Source organism: Primulina eburnea, chromosome 13 (assembly GCF_022965805.1).
Source record: "Primulina eburnea isolate SZY01 chromosome 13, ASM2296580v1, whole genome shotgun sequence".
Taxonomy (NCBI): Eukaryota; Viridiplantae; Streptophyta; class Magnoliopsida; order Lamiales; family Gesneriaceae; genus Primulina; species Primulina eburnea.
This window is the reverse complement of record NC_133113.1, coordinates 22406290-22419892: the sequence shown is the minus strand read 5'-3', so window position 1 is coordinate 22419892 and position 13603 is coordinate 22406290. Positions and strand designations below refer to the sequence as shown.

The window sequence follows — 13603 nt, the reverse complement described above, 5'->3', positions numbered from 1 at the left end:
TTTTATTTCCAATTTCTAGTTGTAAATGATTCACAATAGCTGTTGTTTACGGATAACGCTTACCGAATGTATCATAACTAAAAACCAATTCTACATCCATATCTCTTGTTTTTCAAGTCAGATTTCACAACTGACAATTTCGTGGTGTTGACACCCCGCTCAATTTTATGTGGTAACACAAGGCTCAACACTTCATTTTTTTTAACGGTTTCTCAATTCGTATATAATGAAACATGATATTCCATTTTAGAGAGAAAAAAAAAAGTGATGGTGCATTACACGCAATTTATTTGGAATTATGCATATTTTCTTTATTGCTATTTATAAACTGTTTTTGACTCTGTGCATGTTTGAATTGATTTGAAATGGGCACGTTAATAAAAGGAAGAATAATTTTATCATTTTATAATTATAAAAACCAGTAATCTGTATGATAATAGCAAAATCGGACCGAGTCCAACTAAAACTAAGCAACTGGAATCAAGCACAAGACTTCATCTATCACCGAAGTTCCTATGTATCCATTACTCACAAGTCGCGGCCGCAACGGGAAATCGGTAAGTAGAAAACAATAATTCGGCAACTAAACTTTAAATAAAAACAGGAACATTACTTACACCTTTATAATCCTGTTACGAAATAAAATTCATCGTGCTTATCACACCACAGGAAGAAAAGACGCCTGGAAAAAGAATCAGACCTCGTACATCGGTGTGTGCATAGAGATGAGGGGGGGTGCAGCATCAAACATATGGGTACAGGGTAGAAACCAAAGTAATGAAAATAGCAAACATGCATTGGAATAATCCAAGTTTGAGAACATATGTCATCTAGGTAGATGAGACGAAATAATATTTGGAACAGAAATAAACTGAATGAGTCGCTATTATAAGAAAGTGCTTCAAGGCGATAATGAAATAATAAACTTGGTTGTCAGCCACATGCCAGATTAGAAGAAACCTTTGGTTTATATTACAAAACGGAATGGACAATCTAAATAAAGAGTCAGCGTCAACAATAAGGTAAATTTAAATTATCCATAGTCCAACAAGTATTTGCTTGCTGAGTTCTGTAACACAAGAGATAATTTGACGACACTCAAGAATGTTCAATCTTCTGAGAACATCAGAGAATGATTCAACATAATGCTCAAAAAAATATGTATTTTCAGCAAGAATGAACTGAAAAAGTTGATGCTTAAGCGTTATATCTTACCAGGCACCAGCTGACCAAATGTTTCAATTTTTTCAATAAAGCAACACAATATAATAAAAGCTCAACAAGAATTACTCGTCAAAAGAACATTGTATAAAATTGCGATAATCGTTTTTACTATAAATAACAAGAAACAGTACACAAACCCATTTATTAACCAAACGAGGACAAAATATAGAAAATGTCATCAGCAGTTGCATATTCAGTCAAAAATCCTGTAGTTATATGTTTCGGATCAAGTAGACCAAAAGAAAATCACTTTTTAAACCTCCATGTTGCAAAACAATCTATAATCGGTATCTGACAAATGAAAGAATTGCAACCAAACAATAGGTACCTGGCAATTGATAGAATTACAACTAAAATACCTTTTATAAAAAGCTTCAATTCTTACCCTGAGAGAAGTTACATCGCTGGAATCATATGCCTCAGAGGGCCTAGTGATGTGGTGTAAGCACTGTCAACTTAGACAAAAGGGGAGGAAAATTAAGATTCGGTTGTTATAGGGTTAAAACTGATAGATAAAAATAATACACAAATGCAATATATAATTTTTACTGAAATCTAAGTTTAGCTTTCCTCCAAAATTAAATTAAGTTGCCGAAATATTACCAGACTGGTCGAAAAAAAGATCTCGTAACTGATTATTAAATGAAAGGGCCATAAAAAATATACGGCATCCCCAGTAGTGAAGAATCGGCTTGATTCTCCATTTGACCTCATCTCCACAAAAGACCAAAGGATACTTCATTAAAAAAAAGTATCGGTTCAAACACTAGTATACTTTCTATCAAAAGGGAGCCCATCCCACTTACATTAGGTTATTAAATCGAACTAGGAGTCAACATTTGCTGACTACAAAAACTCTACGTATATCAGATAAGAAGATGCATATGGACCCCGATGAATATATATAATAAATCGATAACACAAGATTGTATTAACACTACAAAAATTGGGAGTCAACAAAGCAACTAAAAGAAATTCAATTAATCACCAGCATCAAAACTAGGAATTTCACACGGCACAACCAATTGCTTTTAGGCTGATGGTTTTCCTGCATTATTCGTACCCCAATCTTCCTCTGCTTCATTTCCGTTAACAAGTACAGCACTATCTGTAGAGTCAGCATCCACCACAAAAGCCTCATCTTGATCCTCGTCATGCCCCTCCGCCTGTGCTTCACCTTGCTCGTCTTCCAATTCATCTCCATTCTGCTCAGCAACCTGCACAAAGTTGGAAAATAAATAACACCAACTCATGAGTGTCAATAGCATAAGAGACTAGAAATCTAAAAAATGACGCAACACTTTTTCAGGTTCAAATCAGCACATCTAAAGAATGATAGCAACTATATGCTCTCAAACAAAAAAACCTTAAGCACATAAAATAGACCTAAACATCCCTTTCATTCAACAAGATGCATAATGGACAATTGACTCATTCAATATTAGAAACAAATTTTATTTTGTCAGTATCTATATTCTGTCAATGTTATAAACAAATGCCGGAAAATTTCTAAAGAGTGGATGCTCTTGTATATCTTTAGTTTTTTTGTAAAGTGCAAGAAGTACTGATTATTAAATTGAAAAATTATTTGGAACAAAGGAAATGCATTCCCCTATACCTCGTGATCCAAGTCTACCATTTTCCAGTGGCTCGTCTTCATCCATTTGCATATTTCTAAAAATTTCTACAAGACTTGCAGTTGATCTATCAGTGTGGTGCACATATTCAGCAGCTGAAGGATATGTACCCCTACATGGAAAATAAGTTGATGTTGCTCTTGAGCTCATCTTCAAACATTAACTCATAAAGCTTGTCCCAAACCTCCGTATATCAGACAAAGTATAGAAAAGAGAAGAAAACTCCAAACTAGAAAAAATAAGACAAATACTACATCCAACTTAGAGCAAATTTAGACGAGCCTTATTACAATATTTCAAATTAACTAAGTTACAAAAGTGAATAAAAGCATGATCACAATATGTGGTTGGATTTCTTGCATGTACCATATAAACAGCTCGGTTGAATAATGAGGTATGAGAAATTCATCTGCAAAACATAAACAGATACCGTGTTTCACCAGCTTTAGCTTCCACAGAAAGTGCAATCTGCCAATCTTCAAATAAATTTGGATATTCTTCAGGGTCAGCAAGAGATTCAGCAGCTTTCTGATTAATCTGAAAATTGCATTCAAGCGTAGAATCAGATCAAACAACACAATCAATCATTAACCTTCAGTCCATTCAACTTCAAATTCTCTTTCTTGGACATAGAGAAAGAGAATCCATGAATCATATTTGCTAACATAAACAACAATTGTTATAAATTTAAATAATAAAGTTTATATAAAATGACTGCAACCTTATTGAGGTCCTTTCTCCACAGCGCAACAATTTCTGACACCTTACTTGGGAGGTAAGAACGAGCCATCAATGCAGCTTCAGGTATCCGATTGCTGCAAACAATTTTTTATTCATATTAACCACGGTAACTAATAAATACAACCAGATACAATCAAAGAGTTACCAGTCAACCAATAGCTGAAGGCATTCTTCCAATTTACCCAACATAAAGAGACAGAGGAATGCAACATTATTTTTCCCGTGCTCTTTGGCAAGAGATGCAAGTTCAGTAATTCCGTCGGCATTTCCTAGAGAAGAATAGAGTAGCAACAAACCACTCAAATCATTTGCTTTCTTCAAACATTCCTCAGCCATGTCTAACTGCAATAACCAACAGAAGCATTTGAATTCAGTACCAAAATGGATTTTCAAGTGCACCTCATGAAATCAACAAAGAGAGAGGGGATAAGGAAAACGGCACATGCTCTTGTGCATGTATGTATCATTTGACATCATTTGGTCCACCTTCCCAGAAGGATATAACTCAGTGCAAATGAGTCAAATCAAGAAAAATAACATTCATATTTTCATATTCGAGATGAACTGCTGGAACCTGATGTTCATTGACTGAAAACTCAAAGCATTAATTCAAACTTATTAAACATCGGCTTTAAAATTACTGAAGTGATGCATGTTAAGTTAGCGCAAAATGGTGGAGCATACCATTCCAGTAGACATAGCTAATTCACCCAGTTGCTTCCATTTAGATTCGCTCTGAGCTACTGCAGCAATTTCCTGCGCAGAAAATGTTCGATCGAATCAAATAATTCTATGAAGTACAAAATATGAGAGAGGTAATATCGTAATAATTCACGGACATAAAAACAAAAGAGAGATAATATCGTAATAATTCGCGGACATAAAAACAAAATAAAGTCCTTCACCTTTGCAATTTCTAGTTTACCCAGCTGTACGGCTAACTCAAATCTGTAATCTGGATCAGTGGCAACTTCTAGGGCATCTTCTATCATTCCTCGGGATTCCAAGAAGCGAGCCACACTGGGCACAAAATCAATTGATATCCAGTATAAGTCAAATTAACAGTACTCGAATCGCTAAATCAAAATCAGATAAGAAATGGCACAGGAGGTGAGGGATAAAAACAGCAAGGTAAGGAACAGTATTCTTCTTTCAAACACTGGATTTCGATTCAAAAGAAAAATGGCAAAGAAAAACAATCAAAGCGTCATAGCATCATGCAGAAGTAACGTGAAATTAATAATGTAATCCAATGAGCCATATCTGGGCAGAGCCTCCTGAGTCATTCAAAAATACAAGAGAAGCCATAATTGATCTTTATTAAGTTGTTAATGGTTTACCAAGTATAAGAGACCTTGAGATTGTTTCTTTTGTTCATGAATGCAAGTAGACCACAGATTGTTCTAGTTTTTGAAAGAATTGCCCATTAGATGGAGTAAATTGCAACATTACACACAAAAGAAAGTGGGAACCAACATATCAGAACAACATCAACTTTTCATAAGATAATTTTAAACATAGCTGACTTCTTTAGTTTTCAGAATCAAATTGTTCCTGTTAATGACAGTGACATACAGAGGTTTTAATAAGTTACATAAGTAAGTCATGCACAAGGCTTGAAGATCTAGGAAATCATAGTCACAAAAGCGAAAGGTGGCAAACCTGTTATGATGTTCCTTTGGTATTGATGGTAAAACCTCGTTTGCCTTTTCCAGATCACCACGCATTACAAGAGTTTTATACTCGATCAAGCTGAGCAATAAAGTATATCCTATAACACTGCAAATGATCAATAGATACAATTAGCAAAAACATTTTAATTCTAATTCCACTCCCAATGTGAACAAATGTGATCAACACAATAATTATAGAACTTTGCATGAGCAACTTACTTGAATTCTTTGTCTATGAGAAAAACGCGGCTCTGGTTAGCAAGATATCCAAGTAAGTACATTGGCCGGTCTAAATGAAACATTGTTGTCACCTAGAAAGACATAAAGATAATTATTGTTTTCTTACTCAAGGAAGAAAGAAACGAAATGTGTGATAATAAGTTTATTTGAAATATTACACCATACCTCACCACCTACACAGTAATTGAGTCTCCAGGAAGAGTTGTTGTAAATAAAACAATCCCCAACCCAAAGTCCAGTCCTTACACGTTCATTAATTTCATAAAGAAGCTCAAAAGCATCTTCCACACCTTGTTCATCAGTGGATCTTCCACTATCCAGATGTGCAGAAACCACATCACGCTGCAAAACAAAAGGCAACTCGGGTTACTTAAACTTCACTAGAAAGATCCACCATGTAAATTCATAAGAATCGGAAGAAAAACAATAAAACTTTTACATTAAACTTAAGTATGTAGAATGATGTGTCACTCGCAATAGCCACCATATCCCCGCTGTCAGCCCAGTAAAGATTCTGGATTACATAACCAAGAGACAAATAATTTAACTTTCATAATCAACATTGCCACCATAGAAACATACACAAACTATATCTCAAGCAATAACTTTCTTACTTTGACATTCACGTCAATTCGTCGTATCAACCTGCATTCAGCCCAATCATAGAAACAAATAAAATCATTTGAACACATTGCCAATAAAGTTCCTCCATATATGTGCTCAGCGGAAAATGTAGGACGGATGCTTTTCTTCTCCTGAAAAATGTGATTCTACTGTTATAAAAGTGGAAAAACCGTATAATTTCCGACCAGGCTACTGTTTAGAATTTTAAACCCGAAAGGAGAGAAGGGGGAGCCAAATAGCAATCATAATTTATATTTACATCTTGCTTCAATGATGAATAATGAAAAGGAAGAAAGAAGAAGAAAAACCTGGAAATTTTTACTGAAGATCTTAATTTTTGATGTACTTTCTCTCACTGCGTATTCTCCTTCAGTTGACCACACAATTTCCAATGCAGAGCCAAATGACCTGTTTCTCCAAGCCAAAGCTGTGTAAATAATGTATTCGCCATCTCCACAAACAACAACAAACCTTCCATTGGGGTTATGCTTTAAGCTCTGCGTACAAGAAAAATTTCACTTAAATATTCCAAAACAAGGAGTTCTGAGTAAATGTTACAGCTGAATGGAATTCGATATTTGAAACATTTGCATCAAGAAGATAATGAAGAGATTTTTTAAAACTCCTCTTCCACCCTCAATCATTAAAAGAAATTAACTTAGGCAATTTTCTCTGAAACAATCTTCTAAAAAGGAAATAGGATGATCGCCCGGCTTCGTTGCTGGACAGAATGACTGTATCATTTAAAGTACTTTTAGAGCACATAAAACAAGCATAGAACTAAAACAACCAAATAAAAATTTAAAAGTAAATGGGTAAAACAGTAAATTTTCTTTGGAATAACATTCACAAAGATATAAATGTGGCTCTATAAAGAATGTATCAAGATCTGAATCCCATATAATGTAATCACACTTACAAAGCTCAAAACAACCTACAGCTTTCACAAATCAAGGAATAATCACCTGTGGGTAGATGTCACAGGTACCCAATTCCTTAACTGCCAATGGAAATCTTTCTCCATCAGCAACCTGGGAAAAACACCAAGTAATTTGAGAACGTTAATTTGATTGAAAACTGGTTTGTTAAATTCCAGCAAAAGCATTACCTCGTAATCAGCTCCAACACTTTTAATATTGACAGTCTGAATCTCGTTATGCTTAGCCCAGATGACTTTTCCACTATTGTCCATACTAGCAACTGGTACTTCCCGACCGAGCTTTACCATAATGGATCCTTCATCATAGCCAATAACAACCCTGCATTCGTCAAAAAAATATGTATCCTCAAAATTAAAAATCAAAACATAGAATTCACCAAAAGGATTTAACCTCTACAGCGTAATATGCTATGAAAAACAAACAAGAATTTTAGAATAGGATTCTTTGCCTTAAGGTCTGAAAATGAGTTGTAGCCTTATCACTACTACTTCCAGAAACAAGTTTTATATTGAAACTAACATGTTTGAACAAGATGTACATAAAGGACTTTCCATCACATATAACTAGTGAATCAATAAGGACCAATACTGCCAGTATCAGTGATCAACTTTCAGATTCATCAAAAAAGACACAGAAGCTCAATAGATTAAAAGCACAAAAACTTACCGTCTTGAACCTTTCATGTAGCCAATTGCCCAAACCCTCTCGAGACCATAATTCAATGTGTTTTCAAGTCTGCAAGATGAAAAATATCATGAGAATGCTTTGGAAACCTTTGGAAATGACTTTCCACAGAAGGAAGGCTAAAAAGAAATAGAGGTAGGCATATTTCAACTGTTAAGTATAGAGCCATCTTGTAGCAAAGAATTACCTATACGTGGTAGCATGCCATATACGGACTGTACCATCCTCAGAGCCAGTTATTATAATCGGAAGTTCAGGGTGGAAACAAACCGCAGAAACATTGTGTGTGTGACCCTCTAGTGTCTGGACACAGCTTTTTGTCTGATAATCCCAAACCTGTTCAACATAAATTACATACGATTTCATATTTTTGCCCTTAAAACCTGAATATACCAGAAGATGAAAGGACACTATGTACAAACCTTAGCAGTGTGATCATCAGAACCAGTGATTAGATAAGGTTTATCCCCGCCAGTAAAATAATCTACACAATTGACTCCTTTTAAATGGGCATCAAGAGTAAAGTTTGGGTCTGGGGATCCAAGATTCCAGATCTACAAAAATAAATATTATTGGCTACTGTAATGATGTCAAGGTAAACAAAAATTTGGAGAAGTTCACCCATAATGTAGTCAGCTTGTACCTTAATTGTGCGATCAAGGGATGCACTTGCAAAAGTGTTGGTATCCTTCGGATTGAATGTTACTTGCATAACATAATGGGAATGACCCTCGAATATTTGAGTGCATACCCACCCCTTTTCCCAGTCCCAGAGTTTTATGAGCATGTCATCAGAGGATGACAGCACATACGGAAGAGTGGGATGAACAGACACACATCTAATATAATCAGTATGAGCTTCAAATACTTTGACTTTATCCATTGTATTGTAATTGTACACACGAACAAACATGTCATCAGCACCAGCAACAACCCACTGTTTACGTGCTATGAACTTTGCAGACCTAACTGTCAGATTAAACGGTAGGATATAGCATGAGAAAATGCTCCTCTTGTTACAATAAAAAAATGTTATTCAAGCGTAAAAAAATTATATTTTGATCATGCACCTGGTAGTTCCGTAACCTCAAAAGACTTCACCATTGTCTGCAACACAAAATATAACAATTTAAAAAGTCACTTAGAGTTTAAACCCCCTCAAAAGAGAGAGAGCAGCAAAACTTGAAAATATTTAAGTTGGTAACAAAGGGTCCTAGTTCACATGGTCCTCAGTCCTCACATTGATACAAACTAAAGATACAAATAATGTTGCTTCTCCATTAACGTCCTTACAAAACTTCCCTCCAAACTTGAAGATTACATAAACTAAAGAGCTAATATCCGGCATCATTACAGACAACACAAATATAAAAATGGAAGAAACATGGAAAGAGTTGGACATTGAAACGATGTGAAAGAAACTAACAATTTTTTTATATCTACGCTTCAGTTACATTTTCATCGGTATAGCATCAGAAGGTCGTGATTGAGCCAAATTTCAAAGATTTCAAACAATAAGCCATACTACATTGAGAAAGTACATGGAAAATACAAAACATCCTTGCAACTTATGAGCAACTGATATTCATGAATGACAGCATACAAAAACAATGTCAACTACAATTTCCACACCTGGGTCTGATAGTTCCAAATGCAAACAGTCCCTGAATACAGACTTGCCAACATCCTGTGAGGGAACAAACATTACGGAATCATTAAAACCATTAAATTTGGTCAATAGAGAATAATAAAGAATAAGAAGAAAACACAAATGTAACCCCTTTTTTATGTATGCTTTTCCAGTAAACTGACATTTCAAACATGCTCAAACATCTAAACCAAAAAGCATAAAAAGCCTCTAAAAGACGCTGTAGTGAGATGTCAATGAAGTAGTAGGATGTCGAAACATTAAATTTTAAGAGACGATTAATGAATGGGAAGAAAAACAAGCAAGAATCATTTTTCCATTAGTAACATAAAATGTCAGGGGCAGAAACTAAGAAATCCGAAAAGAAATCTTGATTGATCGCACAAGAAGCAGCATACCATGGTTCCGACGGGTGCAGATCCACACATTTCACTCTTTCTGATCTTTGAGCAAGTTTCCTCTGGTGGACAGATTTCAAGTCAGCATCAAAACAAATTCTCCTCTCACAAGCACGCACATATTAAAGCGTATTTAAAAACACTAGCCCCCAATTTAAATGCTTCCCAGTACCTTGATTTCTAGTCTGAGAGGCTGCAGCGGCACCGACATCAAAGTTCATAACATGGAACAACAATCCCAGATTAGGTCAGATCTCAGAAAACAAATCAGCATAAAATCCAAACAGATTACGCATCTTCCGCAGGAATTGAGAAAAAAGATGCATCATAATCCCCACCTCGCCCATAAATTGTGGTTTAAAACAAGCAAAAAATTCCGATACCAGATCTAAAAATCACGGAATCACATAAAACATTAAAAAAAATCATAATAACTCGCCATTGCTACGGATTGAGTGATGCAAGTGGGAAACCCTGGAGATCCGAGTGTAGCAAGATCGACGAGTGACTCAGTGTGTGAAGAAACACGAACTCGGGAGCGAAGTAACTGTGAATCTAATATATAGAGAGATTGAGGAAATAGTATCCTGACATCAGAAAAAAATACCGAAGGCGGATGGAATTTATGTATATGCTTTGCAGTGAAGCAAAACGGGGTGTCCCTGAGAGAGGATGCGTGATCTGATGCAGTTTTAGCCGTCGATGGGTTTGACCTGCTAGAATAGACGGTCTACGTTTCGACTGGTGTGTCATTTATGAATTTCTGCTAGAGGTGTCAATCGGGTGGGTTGAGTCGGGTTTCGGGTCATCCCGCGAAATTTTTTTACTTTTTTTCAACCCGAACCCAACCCGAACCCGAAGCAACTCGAAAACCCCCAACCCGAACACGAACCCGTATAACCCAATTCAACCCGTCTAACCCGCCTAACCCGAATTTTATTAATTTTTTTAAATTTTTTTAAATAATTAATGAAAAAAATTCAAAAAAATAAAAAAATAATAATAATATTTTAATTTAAACACATAATAACAAAATTTTCGATTTAAATTTGAAACTTTAATCGTAGAAAATTAAAAGTATATTTACTAAATCAAATAAAAAATTGTTAAAAAAATAAAAATATGCAAAATAAATATCAAATGATGAAAATTTAGCACATAAATATACAATAAATTTTGTTCAAACATACAATATATAAAAATATAGGTAATATTTTCAAAAAAAAAGTTCGTGGGTCAACCCGCGACCCAACCCGAAACCCGCCTAACATGATACTAACCCGAATCCACCCAACCCGAACCCGAAAAACCCCAACCCGAACCTAATTTTTTTCGTGTTGGGTCGTGTCGGGTTGAAGGGTGTCATTGACACCCCTAATTTCTGCTCTGAAAATTCTTTACAATAATCAGAAATAAAATATACAATTTGTATATTATATATATATATATATATATATATATATATATATATATATATACACATGCATGAAAAAATATTTCATTGTATGTATAAACTACGTGTTGGTCTCTTGTGAGATGATCGTATGAATCTATTTTCATGAGACGAGTCAATCTAATTCATATTGAAAATAAAAAATAATATTTTTAACATAAAATATAATATTTTTTCATGAATTCGGTCGGATTAGAGACTCATCTCACAAAATTGATTCTTGAGATGGTCTCATAGGTGTGCTGTGAAACGTGTGCGTGATAGAGGAGAGAAGCCGCAGGAGCAAGCCTGAGAATTGAAGATTTACATTGAAGAAATCAAGTGCTCAAGCCAAGACATATTGTTGTGTTGTCGTGAAATGTTGAAGACATGCAGACATACACAATCACAATGTAGATTAGTATGTTAGTCATCAAAAGGATTTTTGGCTTTACAAAAGCTAAATCCGTAGTTTTTGTTATTCATCATATTTGAGGCATATTTAGGGCGTGCAAATTTATTTTTTTCGTTAATTCATCCTGAACAGTGACAGATCAGTATTTGATCTCTGACATTTGATAAAAAAAAACCTTAATTACCATAATTTTTGAATTTGTGTGACTAATTATGTCAGTGAGTTATAATCGACGTAGGTCTAAACTGAATAATCTTTCGGAAACGTCGTAACACAGGTTTGAATCAATTTTACCATTTAATTTAGGGGTAAAATTGTGATTAAGGTTTAAGGTGAATTTCATAAATATTACAGTTGGGGCTGGGAACGTTTGTTACGAGATTGCGACAATTAATTAATATTTTTTTACTGTTGCACTATCTATTTATGCTAAAAGCGATCACACTGAAATTACTTTACCATTCAGCATTTTATTCTCATCTCCTTCATGTAATCGAACCTTCCTTGCTATTTCTTCGTGTTAACTCTGTATTTGACTTAAATCATCTTCAACAGATACAAAATGGCCGATAGTCAATTTGATCCCTTGGATATCCGCAGCGAAGTTGCTGCTAGTCGTGGGGTTCCACCCTATGTGACAACACCACCAGAAACACCAACAGAGCCCCCTATCGAGAATTCAATACATATGGTTGTTGCTGCCCCAGAGGCCATTCCACTGGAAACCATTGTTCCTGGTGAACCGGGAAATCCTGTTGGCATTGACAATCCACCAGAACCAGAGGCTTATTGAAGGGCTTTTCCACCTTAACTTATGTAGAGTCGCTCCGAACGGCAAGCAAGGTATGACCCTGACTTTGCACCTGGGAAGAAGCCCTGCTCTACCTCTTTCACAACAAACATTCTGGGCCCTGACTTCTCATCTGAAGATGACTCCGATGACGAAGATTTTGAGTTGGTCGCAAGACCACGCCCCTCTGTTACAGCGAAGAATACTTCAATTTCCTCTTCTGCAATTCCATCACCGACAGTGGTTGTGCAAAAGGAAGCTTCGGGAGATCACAGTTTTTTTTTCCTGAAAACGAGCAATCACTGGCCAAATTCTTCTCTTGTCTGAAAGAGTAAAAGGCTGCAAAGAAAACTCTCTCTTGTGATAATGAACCCGATGAAGAAATGATGCGAGAGTTCGAGAAAATCGACATGAGGCATCTAGGAGCTCCTCATTTGAATCTGATTTTGAATAAGAAGAATCTGAAGTAGAATATGAAGACAATACTGATGAAGAAGTTGAGGTTGATGCTGATGTTGCGAGTACTGAGCCCGATGATGTCAACACGCAAGACAACACCGACTCTGAAGATTATGATTTGACTGCTTTTCTTCTCAACAAAGTTCTATTCTGAGTCAGCTGTGTCTCAATGGTCAATCTATGCCCACAGTTAATTCATTGAAGAGAGAAATATTGACATTGAGGCTTATGGATGGCACAATCTGATTGATTTCCTCCACGCTCGAGGATTGATAGCAACAGTAGACTCTGTGATGCCCTAGGCGAGAAGCCCAATAATCGAATTCTAATGCAATCTTGTTTCTATCTTTGGTGAAGGGAGCTCTGCCAATTATGTGCGTGTGTTTGTGCGAGATGCCATCTATGATTTCTCACTTTATGCCATCAATGAGTTTTATAACGCCCCAACTGAAGGCGAGGAAGATGATGTTCCTGATATCGACACTATCACCTCCGTCCTCACAGGTGGCTTAATCACTCAGTTTCCGAGCAGCCCCAAGCGACTTGCTGCAGCCAACCTGACGTCTTTTTACTCTGTCGTCCACAAGACAGATATTCGGAATTGGACTCCCTCTTCAAATACCACTGTGGTTATCCGACCACAAGCAATCACCTTGTTCACCATTGGTACTGGTCGCAGCTTTAATTTTGGACAGCT

General features: G+C 36.0%; 1 protein-coding gene across 1 annotated transcript; it reads right to left on the bottom strand.

Annotated features, from left to right (window-relative positions):
- Positions 1-2109: 2109 nt before the first annotated feature.
- Positions 2110-10467, bottom strand: LOC140808643 (coatomer subunit beta'-2-like). The gene is given in 25 exon segments (XM_073165773.1): positions 2110-2441; positions 2843-2857; positions 2859-2973; positions 3292-3398; positions 3583-3676; positions 3748-3944; positions 4287-4358; positions 4508-4622; positions 5265-5381; positions 5495-5586; positions 5681-5857; positions 5955-6029; positions 6130-6270; positions 6448-6636; positions 7105-7170; positions 7248-7398; positions 7747-7815; positions 7952-8100; positions 8187-8318; positions 8408-8733; positions 8835-8871; positions 9397-9451; positions 9811-9872; positions 9983-10003; positions 10250-10467. Coding segments are annotated over 25 exon segments (2763 nt in total). The 5' UTR covers positions 10253-10467; the 3' UTR covers positions 2110-2255.
- Between the last annotated feature and the right edge of the window lie 3136 nt (positions 10468-13603).